Genomic DNA, 23,743 nt, shown 5'->3' on the forward strand with positions numbered 1-23,743 from the left:
GAGTTGTCATCAACAACATCTGAAAATTCTTGTTAGAGGGAACACTGTTGGGAATGCTATAAAATAATCAAATTCCATTTTTGGAAATGAATTTAAGAGAATTTTTTGCAACCAACTATTTCAATTTGTTTTCTGTTATATTACTACCTTCTTTCTTTCTTTAAGTGATTAACCAAATTAAAAGATACTACTGTTTAAAAAACCAGTTTTGACAGTGTACTTCAGTGTTAGATTGTACTTGCAAGATTTTCTGGATGGCAATTCTACATATGGAACTAGACTGGGATCCAATGAGACCTATGGGCGCAATATAACACATCTACAGAAGCACTGTGGGATTCCCCTCAGTATGTGCTTTCAGCTTCAGCCCAAACAACACTATTGAATGATGCTTGGAGGAGTCGCCACACCTTCAGAAACAATGACGGGGGAACCTAGGCAGCTACAGTAGAAACAGGAAAAGCCCCAGGATACACAGACAGATCCCTCTGAAAAGCAGCCCAGGACTGATGTTACATTACTACCCCCTTAGCATCGATTCATTTTTTTACTTCATTAAAAGAAAAGGGGAGATTTCATTCAGGGCTGGGGGTGGGGGTTAAGTAGATGACCTTGCATTTGACCTTTATTTTGAATGGGTAGCATTCCCGAACTTGAATCATGAAAAATGTGGATTCAGGTTTTAATTAATTTTAAAAAACACTAAGTTTAGAAAGTGGTTGGTAACCAGGTCAGACACTTTGAAATGGTTTAGATACATATCTAAACATACCATGATAAGGTTTATCAAGTCATGAAATGACTTGATTATCAAACCAGAAGTTGCTGGTTCGAATCCCCGCTAGTATGTTTCCCAGATGGTGGCAGCAGCAATATAGGAAGATGCTGCGTGGGAGGAGGCAATGGTAAACCCCTCCTGTATTCTACCAAAGACAATCACAGGGCTCTGTGGTGGCCAGGAGTCGACACTGACTCGACGGCACACTTTACTTTACTTTTAGATACATATGATGCAGAATATTATCAATCCCCAAATTTATTTCAATCCAATAACTGAAATTAGCACTGTTGTATTTTTGCTCCCTGCCTTTTCTCAAGGACAGCATCAATTCATTTGGGCAAATACTGAGATCATTCAGAGGTGGAGTGGAGTGCCATCATGATGCTGACAGCCTCCTGTTCTGTTTTCCATCCTGCTCTGAAGCAGGACCAGCAGTTAGGTATCTGAACAGCTGTCTGGGGGCTGAGGAAAAAACTGAATAGAATTAAGACAGGAGGCAATGACAGCTGCAGATTGGGACAAATTGGGAGATTGACATTGATTATAACAGGCCGAAGCCTTATCCAGACATTATACTGTATGTAAGTTCAGGTTTCTGAACAGGTTTTGTGGGAACGGATATATGTGCATTCTTTATGAAAGTGAATAGGCCCCCTTGATGCAGAGTACAGTTATTCACATAACATGTGAAGAGGGCTTATTGAATATACCATGTTACTGTTACAGTTATTGAACATAACAACTGTAGAACAGTTATTGAACATAACATGTGGACAGGGCTATAGAGGGCAGGAATTATGGCTAGGAATTATTTTTACCACTTGAACTCTATCCTGGAGGAGTGAGACCTGAGTGAGTGAGACCTGTCATACAAGCATTGGTAAGCTCTACTTTGGATTACTACCATACATGCAGGGCTGCCCTTGGAGAGTTAGCAGGCTGCAGTTGGTACAGATTGGGGCAATCTAGTTATCAGCTAGCACTAGCCACAGTGGAGAGGCTGCAGCGGCTGCCAGTTTCTGGGTAAAATTAAAAGATGCTGGCTTTGACTTTAGGGTTTTAAAACTTGAGGTTACCATATATTATTACAAAATCCTCCTTCTGTCTCAACCCCCACTATCAGCTCATTCTCCCATATCAGTTCACTAGGGGTTATGGGAAATGTGACAACTTACTCAAGATCACAGTTTCCACCTTTGGAAACTCCATCTTAGGGAGGCCTGCCCAGTACCTTTTCATTTACAAGAAATCAATAGAACCTCTGTGTTCTACCAAGGTCTTAACAGGTTCCAGTTTCCTATATTGTGATTCACTAAATGCAGCTTCTATGCTTGTTTATTTTGATGTCTTTGTTGTTTTATTCTTAGATACTGTGGATATTGCAATTTGACAGTAAATTGACATGGCACTGACTGGCAATATGTAAAAAGGCAGTATCTAAACAGAACAACAATTAGAGCAGTGTACTCAGTTGGCACAAGGGCTGCTATTCGGGTGGGGGAGAGGGAAGTCAGAAGATAGTCATGTGTTTCTCTAGAATGTGGCCTAAAATTGCAGCATCACAAACTGATTTTTAAATCAGAGATGTTTGAAATCTGGTGTGATTAGGCATAGAAGGACACTGGGGTCTAGTTCCACATGGTTCTTCTTTTCTCTATTAATTAATCTCTATTGCTCAGCACCCCCATTTTTCAGGACCAGAGTGTCAATAATCTTTACTGCCATATTTGTCAGGAGTAGGACGGGAATAACCCACTCCAGCTAGATGCACTGGACACACATCATAATTTAGGTCTCTACTGCAGTAAAATATACAGTCATATATACAGTCTGTGAACCTCTGATTGTGATTGTGTCTACACAATTCCAGCTGAAATGGAAAACTGCAGGTACAGTGAATCAAATGCTTTGGAATAAAGTGGAGACAAATGTCACAGAAATGGAAAAATACCACAAGGATACAGATGCATGTTTGCCAGAAGTACTGGCATTTAAGCATATATTTTCAAAATTTTGTAGGGTAACCCTGAAGCTATATTCTAAAAATACCAGAAAAACAATGTGTACTAATGGGTCAAAGAGGTCTATCAGAGCAGGCTTTATTAACAGCTAGAAGAAAATATAATAAGAAAATGGAGCTCAATGTTTAGTTGTCTCTATGTATCGGACATATGGAGCCAGATGCACCAGATTATACAGTCTCCTGCATGAGAGTCAAATAAAACAATGGCATCCCCATTTCAATGAAGTCAGTGAGCTGAATACAGATTAAGAGAACTTAAAAATCCCTGAATAATGTTAAACAGATCTTTAAAAAATGTATGGAAGAATATTTTTACTTCCTCTAAGGAGGAAAGTATCCACAACACAATATTCCTTGTAGGTACTCCAAACTCTATCCAAGAAAATAGTACTCCACACAGGATTTTATTTACAGATCACTAGCCTGAAGAGTGTTTTTAAAAACTATTAAGCACTAAAAAGAATCAAACTACTGTTAACCCATATAATTGTGATTATGCATTGATAGTTTTCCTTAGTGAGACAAAATGCAGGAAAAACAAAGAATACAGGAGGACCTCATTATTCATGGGTCTAGCACTCACCGTTTCGCATATCTGCAGCCAGGTAATTAGCACCTGACCTCGGTATACATTAAAAAATAACGGGGGGAGGGTTAAACCTGCTTGGGGTTTAGTGGGGTAAGGATTAAACCCACCCAGGTAGGGGATGGTTGAAAAGGACCTTGGAGGTCCTGGTCACCATTTTGTTTTGGGGGCCCATTTTATTATTTGTTTGTTTGTTTGTTACATTTATAAACTGTCCCATCCAGAGGCTCTGGGCGGTGTGCAACAAGTTTAAAAAGACATAAAAACACACACCATTTTAAAAACAGTGCTCAAAACAACAAAAACCATTTAAAACCAATTCAAAACCCTTTAACACCAATTAAAATACTTTTGAAAACAATTTAAAAACCTTGGAGAACCAGGCCAAACAAATAAGTTTTTAGGGCTCTCTTAAAAGCCCACAGCAAGCCTAAACTGTGGATATCTGTTGGGAGTGCCTTCCATAGGCCAGGAGAAGCTACAGACGTTCTGGTGGTAACTGGAGACGGACCTCTCCAGAAGACCTCAGTGTGCGATGGACATCATACAGAAGGCGCTCTCTAAGGTAGCCAGGGCCCAAGCTGGGCTCATTTTAACAAAATTTTATGGCTCATTTCAACAAGAAATGAGGCAAAACCCGCTATTTTCAGCCGATTTTCAGAACGGTGGACTACTTGAGAGCATGGCAGGGCACTTTGGGGGGTTATAATGCTCTAACCGCCTGCCTTGGTACTTCAGCCCCCCCCAGTTCTTCTGTATACCAAGGGGCTAATTTAGAAGCGGGTTGGGAGGGGAGCTTAAGAGTAATCGTGTGTACCACCCTGCAGTGCAATGAAACTTACAATAAAATGGCATCAAATGCCACTGTACTGTACCCTTCAGCCATGCAGGGAGGCAACTTTCACCATTTCCATCACTTCCCTTAAGTTTCCCAGCTACTGTGGCAATGGTCTCAAACATATAACTAGAGGCTGCAGTCAAAGGGTCACCTGAATCCATCCATTTGAATGTTACTCTAAACAGAATACCCCACCCCAAAAACATTTATCTATATACAAAGTGCAGGAAAGCAATGTATTAGAAAGACAATCTCTCCATCAATTATGTCATGTGTACAACTGCACATGTATCTTCTCAGTTATGTTCAAAGTATATCAGTAGCAGGTGCTAGAAATACCATTTTGTTTTGACACCTTGTTTGCAGTAAGGCAGACACCTCTATTAATTAGTATATTGAACCCATTCAAGAATCAATGTGCTTGACAATTCAATTCAAGAATGCAATTTGCTTGAGCCAGCACTTCCTAATTGGTATCGAAGGTTAAACAATGCTTCACATCAGAAAAATGGGCATTGTTGCCTGTGCAGTTATTATGATGGAGTGGCAATCCATGCAAATGGAAAACCTTAGATGTTCTCCTGCTGGCATGGAATCAATAGCATGAGCAGCAACATTGCTATTAAGACAATAGGCCCATTCACAGGTCAACAAGTGTACAGTGTACACAGGTACAGTAATTCATACATTACACTGAACACAGGTATAGCAATACACTTACCATGCATTTGAGGGGCCTGTACCCAGGTTCACTTTTAACATGAATGCAGATACAGTCATTCACACAAACACATGTATGTGTATACAAACATCTGGACACTCATCTAGCATAATGTCTGAATGGAGCTGTCTAAAGGGAAACTAAGAAGCTACCATTGAGCATGCCATGAATTACAGGGATACAAAGAGTAGATCAACTGCTTTCAGAATCTTTGAAAATAATTCCATACACTAACTTTTATTTAAGGTAAGACACAATTCAGCAAAGTACAGTGCTCACTCGGCATGAAAAAAAGTATAAATTACAGTGAACTGTTAATTACTTACTTTGAGGGTAACTGCTGCCGCCTTGATAATAAAGTCATTTACTGATACTTTAATATCATCTGTAGGAGACATAAAAGGGATAAATTAAAAAGTATGGTTTCAGTTAGTACAAACTGGAAAAGTTTTGTTAGTATAGTATGGTTTCAGATTGTCATTAGGAGAACAACAGAATGACCTCTTGGAAAAGCACATTGTCAAAACCTTATTAGTTCCATTACTTATCTTCACAGTATGATTACTTTTAATATCACCACAAAAATTGAAACAAAAACATCCCTATGTCATTGCTGTAGATAAATGGATATTTGGGACCAATTTCTCTTTTTTTCTGTAGTAGAAAGCAGAGTGTTTCAGAAATGTAAATACTAGGGAATAAAGGAAAAGAGACAGAGAAATCCAGAGGCCACCTCATCTCTGGAGAATAAGTAGGAGTGAAAGATGGCTTTGTAACTTCAAGCAGCCACATGTCCTGGTAGGATATTGCCTTGATGAGAATGAATATTGTTCAAATGATATGTGGGTTTCCAGCAATGGCCTACTGATGAATGAAATTCAAACTCTACTATTGCAGCTGCATTTCATTACCTCAAGCCCCATGTTCATCATTTTCTGCACTGCATTGTTACATACAAGAGCACACCTATTTCCAGTGTAGCAGTGAAGAACTGCTCTGGTGCAGAATGGGCCTGGAATTAAGTCCCAATCTGATCAAATGTGAACTCTCATAATAATGAACGCTTATAGATGCACCCCCACACACCCTCTTGGGGGCTATTCATGAATATCACATGCTATAAGAGGAGCAAGCTACAGGAGTCTTTCCCACTTGGCACAGCACCTGGAAACAGGGCAAAAATCAGTTCAGGGACAACCATACCTTTGGCCCTGTCTGTACCCTTTTCATAATAAGTAAATAAATATTGGAATAACCTACAATGCACTTTAAAGTACAAGAGGTTTATTAAAAACATATATTTATGTTTAAACATTGTATAATGGGTTTGTAAATAAAAAAAATTGATTTTCTGTGGCACTCAAATCCCTTCACATACTTATCTATTGAGATATAGCTGATGTTATGAAGCAAGGTTCACAACACAGAAGAACAAAACAGCATAACAAATATATTTAATTCAACAGAAACTGATAGAACAATGTGATGTATAGGCCATTCCAAGAGTTTCTAAACAGACATATTTGTGGTACAGAACTGAACAGTAACCATAATGTTATCCATCCCCACCCCCACACAAGCACATGAAATGTGAGTGTATTAGACTGGTTTACAATCATTCAGAGATCTAATGTAGATCTAAAAATAAAACAGAAAAGAGGGAATGTAAATAGAGACTTCATTGTTCTTTTTAATATCCTACGATGCATGAACTGGAATAATTAAAAGGATTATCTTGTAAATCTGTTCAACTGTAAATGGGCAACATGCCATTGTGCGATGGCCCTTGGGGTCTTATGGTGTTCAGATTACGGAGGTGAAGGCATCTGCATATCCTAAAACTGGGTTAATGTTAATAGAAGAACAGGCAAAAACTCTGCTGCATAGCCCAAAAGTCTAAAATATTTAAGCCAACTAAAACAACCAAATTAACAATTCAGCCTGAAGGTATACTGTGACTTTGGAGGTCTAGATTTTTAAAGCATACATGATAAATGAATGTTATGTTGTTGAGACAATACAACATCTTTCTCCAGCTGAAGTGGAACTAAGTCATAAAGTGGCAATGCTCAACTCTACAGTAACTTTTGTGACATCCTCTTTATTGTGAGTGTGTGTGTGTGTGTGGGGGGGGGTGGGGGCACGTTTTTTCCAAACAGCCACTCTAGTTGAACTCCAAATACTAATTTAAGCCAGTAGTTAGAGCATGTGTAGAGCCGCTGCTTGGATAAGCAAGGGCACCCCGCCTTGCAATAAAGGAGGTGCCTGGAGGGCATTGGAACATCACTATCGGCACACACTAAGTGCATCCCGTTAATCATATGGGCCAGGAAGGTATTGTCTAAACTGGCCCAAGGATGGGTAGCAAAGTGTCAGTAGACCTGCTCAGATATGTCTGAAATCAGATTAGTGTTGAAAGGTGAAGACACAGAATGACTGGAGCTAGAACACACCCATATCATGGAACACAGTTTATAGACAGTAAATGGAACTGTGATGGATAATCCTCCACTGGCCTATAGTTCTGTCTGTCTTATGTAGAAGTCTGAAAATATGTTCCAAAAAGTCTTGGGCTTGCTTGTGAGATTTTCTGCTTAAAATCAATAATTTGATTAAAGGGGACGGGAACTTCCTAGTGTGCTGTAAGGAGGAAATAGGAAGGTGTTATTTTAAAAGTGTGCATGCACACACTGAAAAAGTTGAGAAATTATTTTTCTATCCAAACACAATCTAGTAGGCTTAGCCTTGAGAAAATTACCACCTACCCTTCCTCATACATTTTAAGAAAGAGGAGGGGAAATGAGGAAGATGACCTTGCGTTTCCAAGGATCCATGACCTTGTACCTTTAATTATTTGCCGTAAGACAGCACACATCAGCAACGAAGAAAACTAATACTAATACAAAACTTTCAAACTGAGCTCTGATAAAAGCATTAACTAGCCACAATAATTCCATGCCGGAGATTTGAAAACTAGAGAGCTTCCTTCTTCTCCTGCCAACTGAACTACTGACTTATAATGCTAAGTGATAGCGAGAGGAGTTAAAAAACACAAAGCACAACAGGATTGGTTCCTTTTTGGTGGGAAATCTGATCACCATATGAATAAAAAGTTCAGAATTTTAATAGATGACTTTGGCCTTTAGACTTTACTAAGAATACTTATGAAAAAGGTAACTTTGAAATTATTCAATCAAAAGGGCATTCGTGTGGGCAAAGCCATTCATGTGAAGAAGTTTACACTGAATCTTGTTGATTCTTTTGTGCAGCTGGGAGTGTAGCAATATCAAAGCAGCTTAGCTCTTCAGCAAAGCCAAAGCTTCCATTAAATCAAAATCCTTTGGCTGACCCCACTGGTCATGAAAACCAATTTAACAACAATCAGCACTATATACTAGATTCCAATAGGGGTCACACACGCACAAAAGAGAAAGAGAAGCATATTACTGAGCTACATCTATGCAGCAGAAGACAGCAGTTTGCTAGGAATCTAGTCACCAGCCCCCAAAGCAAACTGCTAGCTTAGCTGCTGCAAACATGATTGCAGAGGGCATTACACAAGTGCTAATAATAGTAGGATGGCGATTACTGGTGTAACTGCTGGAGTGACAACAGTATGTGAGTTGGGCTTGAGACTGTATACATGTGTATGTATAGCATAGGGTAAATTGGTCAGCTGATAGTTACCTGATCACTCTTATCAGTTGGTCACTGTGACATTACGAAAGGGTTTGTTGGTTCAGTTGCTGTAGTTAGGGTTCTAGCTTGTTGCTATTTTCTCTCCCTGTTTTCTGTTTATTTTAGCCATGTGTTTGATTACTCAGCTATTATAACTACCATCTGCAACAATAATTACCCCAGTTCCATACAAGGTAGGAAGCGGGGGAGGTGGCATAGGCAGACTAGCAGCAAGTATGGTCCAGCAAAAGGGAAAATTTCCAAAGTGAACCCAGCACAAAGAAATCCACAGTGGGATACAAAGTATGTGAATTAGACAAAGGCCCAATGTATTTCAGATTGAAAATGGCTCTTCATCATAATAACGGCACTTGGCAAAATATATTTCTTTCATTCTTCTGATCAAAGGCTGTATCTTCTTGCTGAAGAGCCATTTGAGGTCCAGAGTGCATTGGGCTTTTGTGGAATAACTGTCTCTTTGCACCCTTCTACAGATTTCTTTACTTAGTCTCATAAAATGCTTGTAGGATCCTTATTCTCCACCCTGTCCAAGCAAGCAGGCCTCAGCAATCAAAATGTTCCTTGCCTGCTACCTGCTGTTGGAGATCAGAGCTCCACAAGAGCAGGATGGTTGCTGACATGGGCACAAGTGGCCTGTCCTTCTTCAGCTCAGGTGCGAACAAAAGCAGACGACCTGCTGGGGGAGGCGAGAGTGGCCTCTCATGAGGTTATGGAGAGGGCTTGGTCAGCCTAGAGTGCCCGTTACATGGGGAGTATCCCCCAATGCACCACACTTATCACACCGTGATTGTGGGTTAGGTGGAGGCCGGCAAGCATCGTCCTGGCCTCCAGAGATATGCACTGCGTGTAGCAGCGTGGATTGTGAGGGAGTGCAATTCCCTCCACCACTGCAGGATTGACTGGGAGGGAAAGCAAATTTTGTGTAGCCTCCCCTCTTCTCACTCCGCCTCCCAGTCATGTGAATACTCTTGCTCAGTCCTTTTCAATTGGATGTAATATTCTATCAGCACAGCAGAAGGGAATGGAGAAGCAATTTTCACTTCTCTGCCCTCCCTGCAAAAGCCCGTTCTGCTGCCAGAACTGTCCCTGTGTATTGTGCAGTCCTCAGGGACACACTCATGTGAATGAAAAGGGCTTTTTCGGGAAAGGGAGAGAAGCGAAAATTGCTTCCCCATACCCTCCCTGTGTGCTGGGCTGTGCAGCAAGTCTTCAGTACAGTTAGTCTCCCAGCTTCTTCTTGCTCCCAGCACACGACAGCGAATGCCAGACACTACATTTAAGTAGTACAAGGAATCCATATTCTCAATTTGTGGAAAAAATAAGAAAGCCAAGGAAGTTTGAGAGAAATTATGGTAAAAGTAAAAATGTTTTAAATCAGTTCAATGTATCGCAGCTTGGATGGATATTTGATTCCACCAATGTCTGGTCCAGTTATTAATGAAATATAGATGATAATGATGAAGAAGAAGAAGAAGAAGAATTCGATTTCTATACCACCCTTCCAAAAATGGCTCAGGGCGGTTTACACCAAGAAATAGTAAATGAGTAAGATGGATCCCTGTCCCCAAAGGGCTGACAATCTAAAAGAAACACAAGATAGACACCAGCAACAGTCACTGGAAGTGCTGTGCTGTGGGTGGATAGGGCCAGTTACTCTCCCCCTGCTAAACAAAGAGAATCACCACGTTAAAAGGTGCCTCTTTGCCAAGTTAGCAGGGGTTAAGTAGCAGATGGCTACTTAATCCATCACAGAATAGGAGCCAGCGTGGTGTAGTGGCTAGAGTGCTGGACTAGGACCGGGGAGACCCGAGTTCAAATCCTCATTCAGCCATGATATTAGCTAGGTGACTCTGGGCCAGTCACTTCTCTCTCAGCCTAACCTACTTCACAGGATTGTTGTGAGGAGAAACTTAAGTATGTAGTACACCGCTCTGGGCTCCTTGGAGGAAGAGCGGGATATAAATGAAAAATAATAATAATAATAATAATCAGCAGCAGCAGCAGCAGCACAACTGAACAGATAGTAAATCATGAAGGACTAGTTAATACAGTATACTACAGAAAACCCAACAGTTTTAAAATAATAGTAGTTTCACCTTTTGCCAGCTCTTGCCTTAGCTTTAGAACAGCACCAAGGTCACAATCAGCAGTTGCATATGCATGAGGTACTGTCATTTTAGATTCTGTTAATCTCTTAGCGATAACTCTTCTAATGTTGCTAGCAGGGACTTCGGTGAATGTGCCCTGTAACAGAGTAGAATTTACATACAAATAAAAGACGACATGTTTATTTCTGTTCTGAAAATACATTCACACCAGCATAAAGCAATGCTCTTAAGGTTCAAAGACTGATCTTACCTACCCCAAAGCCATCTCTGCCAAAAAGAAAGAAGCACTTTCAAATGTGCTATCAAATGTGTTTGGACTCCATTCAGGATTTTGTTAATTATTACTTTACATTGCTGATGCAAGTGTTGGCTGAATCCTATCTTTCTACATAATGTTACAGGCTAAGAATTATGGGTCATCTCTTTACTCACATCAGATCAGCCACTGCAAATCAGGAAGGAAGGGATGGAGGAACCTGTTGTGCATAAGGGGACTAGGGAGCTCATGAGTCTGAGGCTCATTCCAGGTTCATTCACATCTGAAATGCACTTCTGAGAAATCCCTGTTAGGGATGTGCATGCCTCCGAACTGGTCCGGATGGGCACGGGGGGGGGTGGTTGTAGCTTTAAGGGCGGGGGGGGTAGTACTCCCCCCCCCGCCGCTCTTCCCCCTCTGGCGCTGTGGTTTTTGTAAAAGTTTCTGGGGCAGCAGCGTTCCTCCCTGCCGCCCCTGACCCCATCGTTAGCCTTCCAGAGCTCAAGTACGCTACACGCATGTGCCCGTTCCGGCGTGCATGTGCACCTGCCACCGCGCGCGCGCTCCGTACACGTCACACGTCGACGTGTGACGTGTACAGAGCGCGCGCCGCGGCGGCAAGTGCGCACGTACGCTGGAACGGGTGCATGCGTGTAGCGTACTTGAGCTCCGGAAGGCTAACGACGGGGCCAGGGGCGGCAGGGAGGAACGCTGCCGCCCCAGAAACTTTTACAAAAACCACAGCACCGGAGGGGGAAGAGTGGCGGTGGGGAGTAAGTACTACCCCCCCACCCTTAAAGCTACAACCCCCCTCCATGCCGAGCCGCCAGACTGGCTTGGAACCGGACTGGTTCAGAGGCCTCCAGCATGGCCTCCGAACCAGTTCGGGCACATCCCTAATCCCTGTGCTGCTGCCTTCAAAACAACCAAGGCAGGTTCACAGAGACATTTGTAACTTGGTGATAGCAGCACAGTGATTATGTGCATGCATCAATTAGACAGCAAAAACTATGGGCAGAATTTTCAAATTGCCCTCTTCCACATTATATGCAGTACTTTTTAGCAGAGACAGGCCACATATTCAGTTCCAACCATCCATTACGGGAAAAATGAGATTACATCTATGTGTCAACCAGTTTCCTGATAAAAGCCTGAATGGACAGCTCTATGTATGTGACCAGAGCCAATGAAGGCTGTTATATTTCATCCTTCTAGATTTTTATAGATATATTTGCTGCACACACATCGTTAAACAAATAGGGAAACCCAGAGCTTAGATTCTGCTGTTGCTGCATTATTCCCATTACAAGTTCATATCATAACCATTTTCTAATGTTTCCTGAATTATGGATGAGCCAATTATAAAGATGAGCATCCCACATAAGGGCATAACCACATGGTGCATGCAGCCTAACAAAAAATATAATTCCTCTGATATGTTGAAGGTGATATTTTAGAGGTAAACACTTAGTAATAACTTCCAGTTTCAACTGATGCTACCATGTGGTGTTTACAAGGTTTTTAATTAAATATTTTCTAAATAGTTTTAACATTGTTTTAAAATATTGTTTTAAATTTTTAAATTGTTGTGATGTTTTAACTTTTTCTGTCATTTTGTTTTAACTAATGTTTTGACCTTTTCTGTTGTCATCTTTTTTGCTTTGTTGTAAACCTCCCAGAGACGTACGTTGTGAGCGATTTTTTTTTAAAAAGTCAAATAAATAAATAAATAAATAAATATTTGCAAATACACGTCAGAAAGTAATCCTGCCAGTTGTTACCACAGAAGGAGGTCGTCCTGATACAGAAACAGGTGGAGCTGGAGGACGGGGAGCAGGAGGAGGCATGCTTGATGCTGGGGCTGAAGGCACTGCAGTAGGCTGTAGAGGTAAAGCGGATGGTTTTGTTGCCATGGGTTTCCCCTTCTGTTTCTGCTCTAAAAGTTTAAGGGCATCCCTGTTTTTAAAATGAGCAATAAAAATATGTTAAGAGAACAATGCTTTAAAGGACGATGTCTGCTCCCTTTCCTACAAAACCAACCTAAACTGGATAAAATTGATCATTTTAATGTTTGAACATTGTAACTCCATACAGTGACTATTTCCCAGAAAGTACAACATGCAGACATTCCCACAGATTGTCTTTTCTTCTGGGATCCTATGACGAGGGCCTTATGGAGCAATTTCCACTGTGCCACCTGCTGGCCACCTTTTGCTTTCTGTGATTAACCCACCATTTCTCAAACTACTTTTCTGGCGAATGTGAGGTAATCATGGAAAGCGAGAGCTGCTCAGACGGTGGTGCAGAAAAAATCACAACAGGAGCCTTCTTCTCGTGCGACCTCCCTGTCAGATCTCAGGAAAAGGCAGTGACAATCTGCAAGAGTGCCTGGATTCTCTGTAAGTTCTCACCTTATATTTATTGGCAAGCTCTTGTTTTACTAAAAGATAAAGTGTGCTTTCGAGTCGGTGTCGATTCCTGGCGCCCACAGAGCCCTGTGGTTGTCTTTGGTAGAATTCAGGAGGGGTTTACCATTGCCTCCTCCCGTGCAGTATGAGATGATGCCTTTCAGCATCTTCCTGTATCGCTGCTGCCTGATACAGTACCAGCGGGGATTCGAATCGGCAACCTTCTGCTTGTTAGTCAAGAATTTCCCCACTGCACCACTTAACTACCCTCTGGAAAAGCCCTGGGGGAAGCATCTGTATGGAACAGCCAAATTCCAAAGCTACTACATCAGGAAGCAGAAGCAGCAGCAACTAGCTTTTTATGCACTGCCTCTAACATGGTTAACTTTGTTTTTTATTCAAACACATTTTCCTATCAGGAGGCATTTACTTCTCATATAAGCATGATCAATGCATGCAGACTTCACCACCTCAGAAATAAAATGTATGAATTGGGTTGTGGGGTCTGGACTAGGGCCGGAAGATCAGAGTTAAAATTCCTGTTCAGCCATGAAACGCACAGGGTGACTCTGGGCCAGTCACTGCTCTCTTAGGGAAGTGACTGGCCCACCTACCTCACAGGGTTGTTGTGAGGATAAACATAACCATGTACATGCTCTGGGCTCTTTGGAGAAAGAGCAGGATATAAATGTAAAAATAAATAAAATAAGTACTATAATCTAGCACTACAGCAACATCTTAAAAAACAGAACAAGTTGAGAGTAGCTGTTTTCAAAACCACAAATTATTTATGTATTTGATTTATATACTGGCCATCCAAAAAGGGCTCAGGGAGGTTTACATCAGAATAAAAACAATTAAACTCAATTAACAATTAAAATCAAACTAAATCAATTAAACAATTAAAGTCATTTAAGCAGTAAAATCATTTAAAACCAACATTAAAAATTTAAAACTTGTAGAGAAACCCTGGGATGGAATTAAAATCCTAGGGGAGAAAATAATAAGAAGCAGGTATTATCTGAGCTGGCTTAAACCCATGAAGTAGGAAACTAATACATCTGCATTAGAATCTCCTGTTAAAACAAAGTTTTCCAGGCCCTGCCAACAATACTTTTTAAGGCCTGCCTTGAGAGGGTTAGTGAGGAGAGCGGGCTTAGGCCGCTCTCCCCACACACAAGCAGGTTGCAGCCTTGGGCAGCTGGATTGGCCGCCCACACAACTGCTGGCTCCGTCATGGAGCCGGCGGGGGCTGCGGGGATTGGGGGCCATGTGGCCCCTGGAAGTTCCAGGATGCCCTGTGCAAGTACGTGGGGCATGCTGGAGAGACTCCCAAGCCCGAGAGGCTGCTTTTAGCCTCCCAGTGGGGGTCTCCTCATGTGTTGCCACGGCACGGAAACACACGATCGTAGAGCCCAGGTTAGCGGAGTGCTCGCTCTGCTAACCTGGGCTTAGGGGAGGGCTCTGTAAGCGGGTTACCTGCTTGAGAGCAACCAGGCTCGCCTGCAAGGCCGGTGCTTCTCACAGTCTCCAGAAAGTGGGCTAGGCTCCCTAAGCCCACTTTTTGGCAATCGTGAGAATCGCCTCTTCATGTATTCTCAAAAAGTAATCTTCCTACGAGTATGAGCCTTTTCTCATGAGCAGTGAGAAAGGGCTACCTGTTTTGTTGGGAGGAAGCCCAAAAACACTTACCTTCCCACAAACTATCGTTTTACCATCCCTGGGAGGGCAGATCGCCTGCCCAGACAAGCACTGGCTGCTGCCAGCAACCCTGAGGGTTGGGGTGCATTGCCCCACCCCCTGGAGCTCCAAGAATGCATCGTGCGAGTGTGCAGTGAATTATGGGGCTCTCCCAGAGTCTGCCAGCTGCAGCTGACACATGATCAAGGAAACAGGGTTAGGGGAGCACTCGGGCCCAATGTTGGCAGTTCACACATGTGCAAAATCAGGCTAGGCTCCCTTAGCCTAGTTTTACACCAGTGTGTGAATAGCCTCTATATTTTCTATTGATAATATGGGTTAATCCCACTATCGAAGAAAAGCAAATCTACCAGGAAAGTTCCTGACCATTTTCATAGATAGGAAAGCAAAACCAACCTTTTAAACCTTTGCTTTAACTTATTTTCCTTTAAAAAAAAAAAGTATATAGAATTTATCATACATTCTAAAAAGTTAAAGATTCACAAGAAATTCAAATTCTTTTTTTAAACATCATATTCATTCACATTTACTGAAATACAAATGTTTAACATATCTAAAGTACATGAAAAGGGTCTCAAATCATCACATTCCACAAATATCCTTTACTCAACTTCTTAAAATTAAAACATTTATCAGACCATTTCTCTAATTAAGCCATAATTTTCCTTTTCCAGTGCATAACAATGACTGACTATCATTATTGTTCCAAATACCCACTGCTTTAAATCTCTAAATACATTTCTAATAAAAAGACCTAACTACTTCACAGAGGGCCAGACCAAATACACTTTCCTATTATCAGTTTTTAAAACCCAGCTTTAGTACTAAGATGGGCAAAGATCCTCTGGGGCACATGTTCTGTACCACACTTCAGTCAGTACAATTAGTTTCTACATCCTCAAAACACTTAATCAAGGTTTAAACTTTGAAAAGGCCATTGTAATTATAGTGGGGAAGATGCCCCAGAGAGATACTTACTAAATAAGATGCCCGGGGGGGGGGGGGAGGAGTTACCAAAGCTGGCTCTCAATTTATCTGCTGCAGTTCAGATAAAAGGTTGGTTCAGATGAGCATGTACTCCTACACACTATAATGTTGGGACCACAGTGAGAATGTATGTACCCCACTGTCACAATCATAGCATTTCCTCTAATCCTGTTTAAAAGGGTTTGGTAGCACATATATATATATAGGGGCGATTCTGATAAATGCCCCTCACACATGATTAGATAACATCCCAAGATAGCGTCTGTATATCCTTTAGAACTGGCCCAAAGCCAGCTGTGTTTCTGTACTGGCTCACTGTGGTATAACTGAAGCATATTTTATATATCTTTCTATTATCCTTCTATCTTCATCGAAGGTTCACATATAAAAATTAACACATAGAAAGAATTCAGTGTGACAAGATATCATAATGGTCACTAGCTCATATGGATTTTTTTTTAAAAAAGAAAAGGTTAGACTAGGGGTTCTCAAACTTGGATCCCCTGATGTTGCTGGACTACAACTCCCATGGCCAAAGGCCTTGTGGCTAGGGATGACGGGAGCTGTAGTCCAACAACATCGGGGGATCCAAGTTTGGGAACCCCTCTGGTGGTCTAGCAACAGCTATCAGCCATGACAACTAAATAGAATCTCCATGTTCACAGTATATCCTTGAATACCAGGTGCTGAAGGCAAACAACAGGATAGGTGTGTTACCATGATGCCCTGTTTGTAAGCTTCATAAAGCATCTAGCTTAGGAACATAGCTGCTTTATACCGACTCAGACAACTGGTCCATCTAGCTCAGTATTGTCTATACTGACTGGCAGCAGCTCTCCTAGGTTTCAAGCAGGAGTCTTTCCCAACCCTACCTGGACACGCCAGGGATTGAACGTGGGACCATCTGCATGCAAAGCAGATGCTCAACCACTCAGGTATGGCCCCATCCCTACGGCCTTTAGCTTGCTGAAGCTTGGAAAAGAATGCTAGATTAGATGAACTTTGATCATCTTTGATCCAGCAAGAAAGTTCTGTTCTCAGGGCAAGAAGACTGATTCCTTATTATTTCCGCACAGCAATATGCTCATTTCAGAGATCATTAGTAATCCAAACCAGCACATAAGTTGTACTTGTGAAGCCTGTCAGTGTAGACATAATTATGTTCTAAATCACAGTTATTTTTGGTAGGTGGAGCCAAAAAAAAAAAAAAAAAAAGCAAGCACCCACACCCAAAATAATTATGAGAGCATTCATATTATGTAACTACTATTTTTAAAGGCTACTCTAATAAAACCCTACAATTTTCAATTTTAATTTAAAGAATCATAATGATCCTATGCATAAGGAATTGGTAGCTTGAAATGGTTATTACATATTTCATCATGCATTTTGCATTATTAATATATTTTTATTCACTCAGATTTAAAGTACTAATTTCAACCTTATTTTTAAATCATAAGCTATTAATATCAACTAAGTGCTGCCAGCTTCAGTGACTTCATAATCATTAACATATCTAAAGAACTATATAAACTCTTAACAACAGTAATAAATAATAATAGGGTTAACAGGGTGTGCCATTTGTCAGTTGCGATGCTAAAATGTACTGAAAATTACATATACAGCATATATACATCTTCTTTTAGATGCCACAGTCCCCCATAAAATTTAATTGCTTCCCTTGCGACTTGCATGGGTAATCTATGGCTGCTGGTTATGAATGAATTTATTTGTGACATGCAGGGCTTTGGTTAATAATTATGGGAGCAAACCTAGACCATTAAAATCAATAGGGCTTTTGCCACTGGTTTCAGCAAAATATAAACTGCAGTCATAAATAACAAAATCTATTTTTGTTTGCACCATGGTGCAAACTAATTTTTGGCATTTCTGAAAATTAGCAAGGACCTATTAATGAAAATTTACAACAAAGCAAATAACATAGCAGGGCTGAACAACTTTGGCCCTCCAGCTGTGTTGGACTACAACTCCCATCATCCCCAATTATTGACCATTGTGGCTGGGGATGATGGAGGTTATAGTCCAATAACAGCTGGAGGGCCAAAGTTGTGCAGCCCTGTCAGAGTTATTTTATTTCTAAAAGGCAAACATTAAAGTGCAGAGATCACCTCCGCATCAGAAGTGATCAAGCTATAGCCCAGTACTTACAACATAAAAATCATAGGAGACACTGTCTAATTCTGCTTCCAGTTTGGATAGTTTACATGGGGCAATATTTTTACAATATAAAGAGAGAACAAACTCTATGGCCTTTAACAAAATAGAAGTCAGTGCTCCTGACAACTCTGGTCAGAATGGGCAAAGCACTTATCTTCTTCAATGAAGATAAAAGCTACTGTTACTAAAAGAACAGATTTGCATAGTAGTTATTGGCAAGAAACGCTTGGCATTAGAATCCAGATCTATTTCCAAAACTATTAATTTGCAAGATATACCACAATAATACAGCGGCATTCATCTGTTCAGCTGCCACAGCCTATGATTCGGTTTCACTGAAAACTGTGTCTTACTGCCACCTGCAGTTTGCAAAGACTGATAATTATTTAGTAAAAGACTGTCGGCCGGATTAGCAAAAATACTGCTCAAGAAGGGATCCAAGGCCAAAGTCCCACAATGAACAGGGCAAAGAGGATCCCAGAGTCACTAAAGAGAAACCCAGAAGTGGAGCCCTTTCCACTGCTGTACACTGGAATACACATGAGTGGGCAAATTGTTGTAGAATCCCAACAGCTGTTCCCTACTCCCTCTTGACTTTCTCACTATACAATATGTGTGGGATTGGTCTTATCTAAAAACCCAAAATTAGACCCGAAAATACTTCTATAAACTGACCAGACTGATAGCATAGAGGAGTTTCCCTTTGGATGCCAGAAAAATCTGGTTAGAAAAGTCTATAGTCATCAGCACCTCAGACAGTAGACCGCCATAGTAAAAAAATTTTTTTAAAGGAATCCATGTCTCCATGATAGGGCAGATCAGGCTACCTTTAGCCTCTTTGGCAGCTATGACCAATCACATTGGAATATCAGCACAAAGACCATCAACTGGACTCTGAACAGCATTCAGACAGCTGCAGAAGGTCAGTGCATGCATGCTGAATGCTAGCCTGAGTACCGGTACAGTTGATTTATGTTTGTATTGGGACATTTCCCCCTAAACAGGTAACTTATTCTCCATTTTATTTTGCTCATTTATATTTTTGGATGTACAGCCTTCCCCATTCCAAAAGCTTAATGACAGTCAGCTTAATGACAGTGAAATCTGGAAGTTTAAGAATCAAGTCTAACACACTCTCAGTTTGTTTGTTTTTGTTTTTTACAACACATCTAGCTACTCCTTGTAGCACAAGCGGAAGGCACCAGAAACCAGACAAAAGGATGGTGAGGGTTATAGTCCAACAACAGCTGGAAGGCCTAAGTTGTGCAGCCCTATTAAAAAGAGTTATTTTATTTTTAAAAGGCAGAGCCTTTGGATGGGGCGGTTTATAAATGAGAGATAGATAGATAGATAGATAGATAGATAGATAGATAGATAGATAGATAGATAGATAATTGGGGCCACAGAAATCACCATCAGCCAATTATAAAAAGCAACTTTACTGGGAACAGCCTATATTCTGTGATGATATCTATAACAACAACAAGAACAATATTGATAATAAAATTCAGCCATCCCTGGTCCTGGGAAAGGACTTGATGTCTGGATAAAATAAACCAGTCACTAACACTTGTCTGACTGTGTAAACAACAACAATAATAAAAGCAGAGATGCATCAGGCAGAAATTCATCAGGGGGATCTCTAGCAAGTGACTGGGGCAATCCTCTCCAGCCCAATATCAAGTTGAAAGACCAAGGCAAAGTGTGGATATATAGAGTCTCATTAAAACCAGCATAATATATGAGAGCATCTATGGCACGGAAGTTAAGATGGGCACTGTAACTTGCAATTCTGCACTTTTGAGAATATGGGTGAAAATTTAAAGCACCATAACTCTAATCTTAAACTGGAGGTCCTGAGACCAAGCAGTTGCCACGTGTCAGAAAGGGAAAACTGACTGGGCACTGTGGGAAAAGGAATTGTAACAGTGGTTCTTACCTATGTTGGCTAAATGGAGTCTCCATATTCATAGGTAGGTACCACTGATGTAGAACATCCATGTTCAAAGCCAGTCAGCCACTGCCTTGTACCATCACATGCCCCCCCTCCCGCCACATCACCACTGCCCTGTGTCCACTTGCCACTTCACTGCCACTTCCCATGACTTCAGGTGCTTCCGCAACCCTGTCACTGCCATCATGCTCTCGCAAGCCCCTGCAACCTCACATTCAATTTACTTCACCCCATGTTCTCACCATCCCTGTGTCCCCCTGCCACCTTACATTTGTTCACAAGACCATTCACCACAGGGCCACTGCCTCACATGTCTCTGATACTGCACCACCTTTCATACTCTCATGTGCACTTGCCATCCTGTTCAGGTTTGGAGGGATGGTGTCACTTGTCACCTAGTTGATGTCTGCAAATGTTTAGGCAGACTGGACAGTTTAGATTTTATGACCATCAAAATGACCAGGGCTTATAAAGGGCTTACAACTAGACTGGCATGGTAGTGCCACTATAATTACATAAACACTGGATAGCTAATTAAAATATCCTTTATATCAACTGAGAATCACAGTTGCTAAATAAAATAACTGGGCCTAGTTATTTTCATTGTTTCCTCTGTTAATGTATCCAATTGCATTTCACAATCCCAAAGGAAAAATCAATTAAAATACACGCATAAAGGCAAATTCTTAAGATTACCCTATGGTTGCTGTACCAAATTGATCAGGGTAGCAACTGAACTTAATTCCCAGGTATGCTCCAAGAAACTGGCTGAACATTGAATTTTGATGTATTTATTATTAAAGAGGCAGCCAAGGCAAAGATAAATTGCAAGACATATCATGTACAGCATTTGAGGCTTTGCTTTTTAATAAAGCCCACATACAGTAAAGGTAAAATCGTCAAGTCGATTTTGAATCCTGGTACACACAGAGCCTTGTGGTTTTCTTTGGTAGAATACAGGAGGGGTTTACCATTGCCTCCTCCCGTGCAGTATGAAATGATGCCTTTCAGCATCTTCCTATATCGCTGCTGCCTGATATAGTAGCAGTGCGGATTTGAACCGGCAACCTTCTGCTTGTTAGTCAAGCATTTCCCGGCTGCGCCACTTAAGGTGCCACATATAGTACCATACTGTTATTGGTTAATAATAATTGAAGACAACCCTGAAGACAATTTATTAAGCAATTACATAATCACTGTGTAATTACTTCTCAGTGTTTTGCATAATCAGTTTAGTCTTAAAGAAAAGTGAGAAATAAGGTGCTAACTGAACAAGGTGCAGAAACCTGAAACCAAAAGAAAAAAGAACAATACTCTGTAGCAAAACAAATAAACTTGATAGGTACAGATCTTTCATATGACTAAGCAGAGAAATAATTCACATCATGTATGGTGGGTATTAAGTTAGGCTTAGTTAGAACTGAAAATTGGCATCATCTGATAAACAAGAGAACCTCGTTATATGCTATGCAGATTCTGTATCTGTGGTTTCACGTATTCATGGGTGGAACTGACACCCAGTTCCATTATCCATGGATACAAAAGAGTTAAATCCCACATATCCACGGTTCCTAGAGGTCCCAGAAGACCTGTGGAGCACAGTAGGGCACTTTGTTTCGATCTTTTAGGGTGTTAGGGTGTATTTATTTTCTGATTCTGGGAACCTAAACCCTGAATTCTCATAGACTCAATGACTCATTATCCACAGTTTCGTTATCCGCAGTAATATGCGGAAACAGAAGCCCTGCGGATAATGGAGTCCACCTATATCTCAATCTTTTCAGCTTTAGTTCTTTACAGAATCATCAGTAACAGAATCATCAGTTCTGCACAGGCTTCCTGACAGTCACTTGCCTTTATTGCCTGTAGCAAGAACTAACTGCCTGCAGCCTCCTGGCTAGGGAGACCTTCATAAATTGGAACATAATTTCAGCCCCAACCCCCTTTTAACTGTCAATGAGCCACAAGTGACTAACACAGTAACATGTGGTTAGGAAAGCTACAGAGCAGGGGCGTAACTACTATTAGGCAAGGGGAGGTGGCTGCCTGGGAGCCCCCACGCCTCGAGGGGCCCCCCAGAGGCGTCACATGACTATATATTGTGAAGTGTGTGTGTGTGTGTGTGTGTGTGTGTGTGTGTGTGTGTGTGTGTGTATCAGCGAGGTGTCCATTTTAAAATTTTGTCTCTTGGCCCACTACAGCCTTGTTATGCCCCTGCTACAGAGAATAATGGCTTGCCAACCAGTGAATTCCTAGTAAAGACCCAGGGACTTCGCAGATCACACTCTTAGGCATGTCCACACCATACCAGTTCCCTCATCTCACCTTTTCTCATGGAATCCATTACATGTACTGCCATGTGCTTACATGCACTTCCTCTTACCTAAATAAGAGCAGCACCAGAGTTGCAAATGTTTCATCACCACACCGCCCATTAGAGTCAGTATAATTGGACACATTTTCTAAGACCCTTGCTTCACTAGGTTTTCTCCTTTGACAGAAACATTATCAATCCTGCCTTTTCTTTTTACCTTTGATGTGCCTGAACCCATGCCAAGCTATTGATGAGGCATTTGTTTTAAATGGTGTAACAGTCTCTGGATCATACCACGCATTTGTGTGTGGGAGGGTTGAACAAATAAAGTAAGCATATCAGGGAGAAGGCTAAGTAGAACTATCTAGTGTCGATGTGCAGAGAGTTTGGTTTTGGTTTTTATGTGGGGAAGCTTTCAATGATGTTTCAATTATGTGGGGAAGCTTTCACCCTGCCCTTGCAGTGAAATAATTCAGACCAAGAACACTTATATCAATATATTTGATGACTGTGTGAACTTAGCCACATTTAGAGTTAGTTGAGCACAGAGTCTTAACAAGTATTGGGAAGTACCCAGCTCATATCTGCTAAAAACTCACTAAATAATCTTAGGCAAGCAATTCCCTCTCATCTTAGCCCTCCATCTGCAATATGGGGATAATAATACTCAAGGGAGGAGAGCTAGGTTTGCGGTAGCAAGCATGAACTGTCCCCTTAGCTAAGCAGAGTCTGCACTGGTTTGCATTTGGAAGGGTGACTACATGTGAACATTGTCTACTGTAAAATATTCCCCTTAAGGGATGGGTCCATAGCAAGGTGGCGGAGCAACTGCTTGCATGCAGAAGGTCTCAGGTTTACTCCCTGGCATCTCCCCAAGTAGTTCTGGGAGAGACTCCAGCCTGAAACCTTGGAGAGATGCTGCCAGTCAGTGTAGACCAGGGCTGCTCAACTTCGGCCCTCCTGCAGATGTTGGCCTACAATTCCCACAATCCCAGGCTATTGGCCACTGTGGCTGGGGATTATGGGAGTTGTACAGGTGAAACTCGGAAAATTAGAATATCGTGCAAAAGTCCATTAATTTCAGTAATGCAAATTAAAAGGTGAAACTGATATATGAGACAGACGCATTACATGCAAAGTGAGATAAGTCAAGCCTTAATTTGTTATAATTGTGATGATCATGGCGTAC

General features: G+C 41.3%; 1 protein-coding gene across 3 annotated transcripts in view; it reads right to left on the minus strand.

Annotated features, from left to right (window-relative positions):
- The window catches only part of PDHX (pyruvate dehydrogenase complex component X), an 88,805-nt gene that overhangs the window by 17,181 nt on the left and 47,881 nt on the right, over positions 1-23,743 (minus strand). For all 3 annotated transcript variants that reach the window (XM_053258587.1, XM_053258573.1, XM_053258579.1), the window contains 3 exons: positions 12,794-12,968; positions 10,745-10,892; positions 5,276-5,334 (listed from right to left, as the gene is read on the minus strand). In XM_053258587.1, the coding sequence (XP_053114562.1) occupies positions 5,276-5,334; positions 10,745-10,892; positions 12,794-12,968 (382 nt within the window). The remainder of the gene's footprint in view (positions 1-5,275; positions 5,335-10,744; positions 10,893-12,793; positions 12,969-23,743) is intronic.

Source organism: Hemicordylus capensis, chromosome 1 (genome assembly GCF_027244095.1).
Source record: "Hemicordylus capensis ecotype Gifberg chromosome 1, rHemCap1.1.pri, whole genome shotgun sequence".
Lineage (NCBI taxonomy): Eukaryota > Metazoa > Chordata > Lepidosauria > Squamata > Cordylidae > Hemicordylus > Hemicordylus capensis.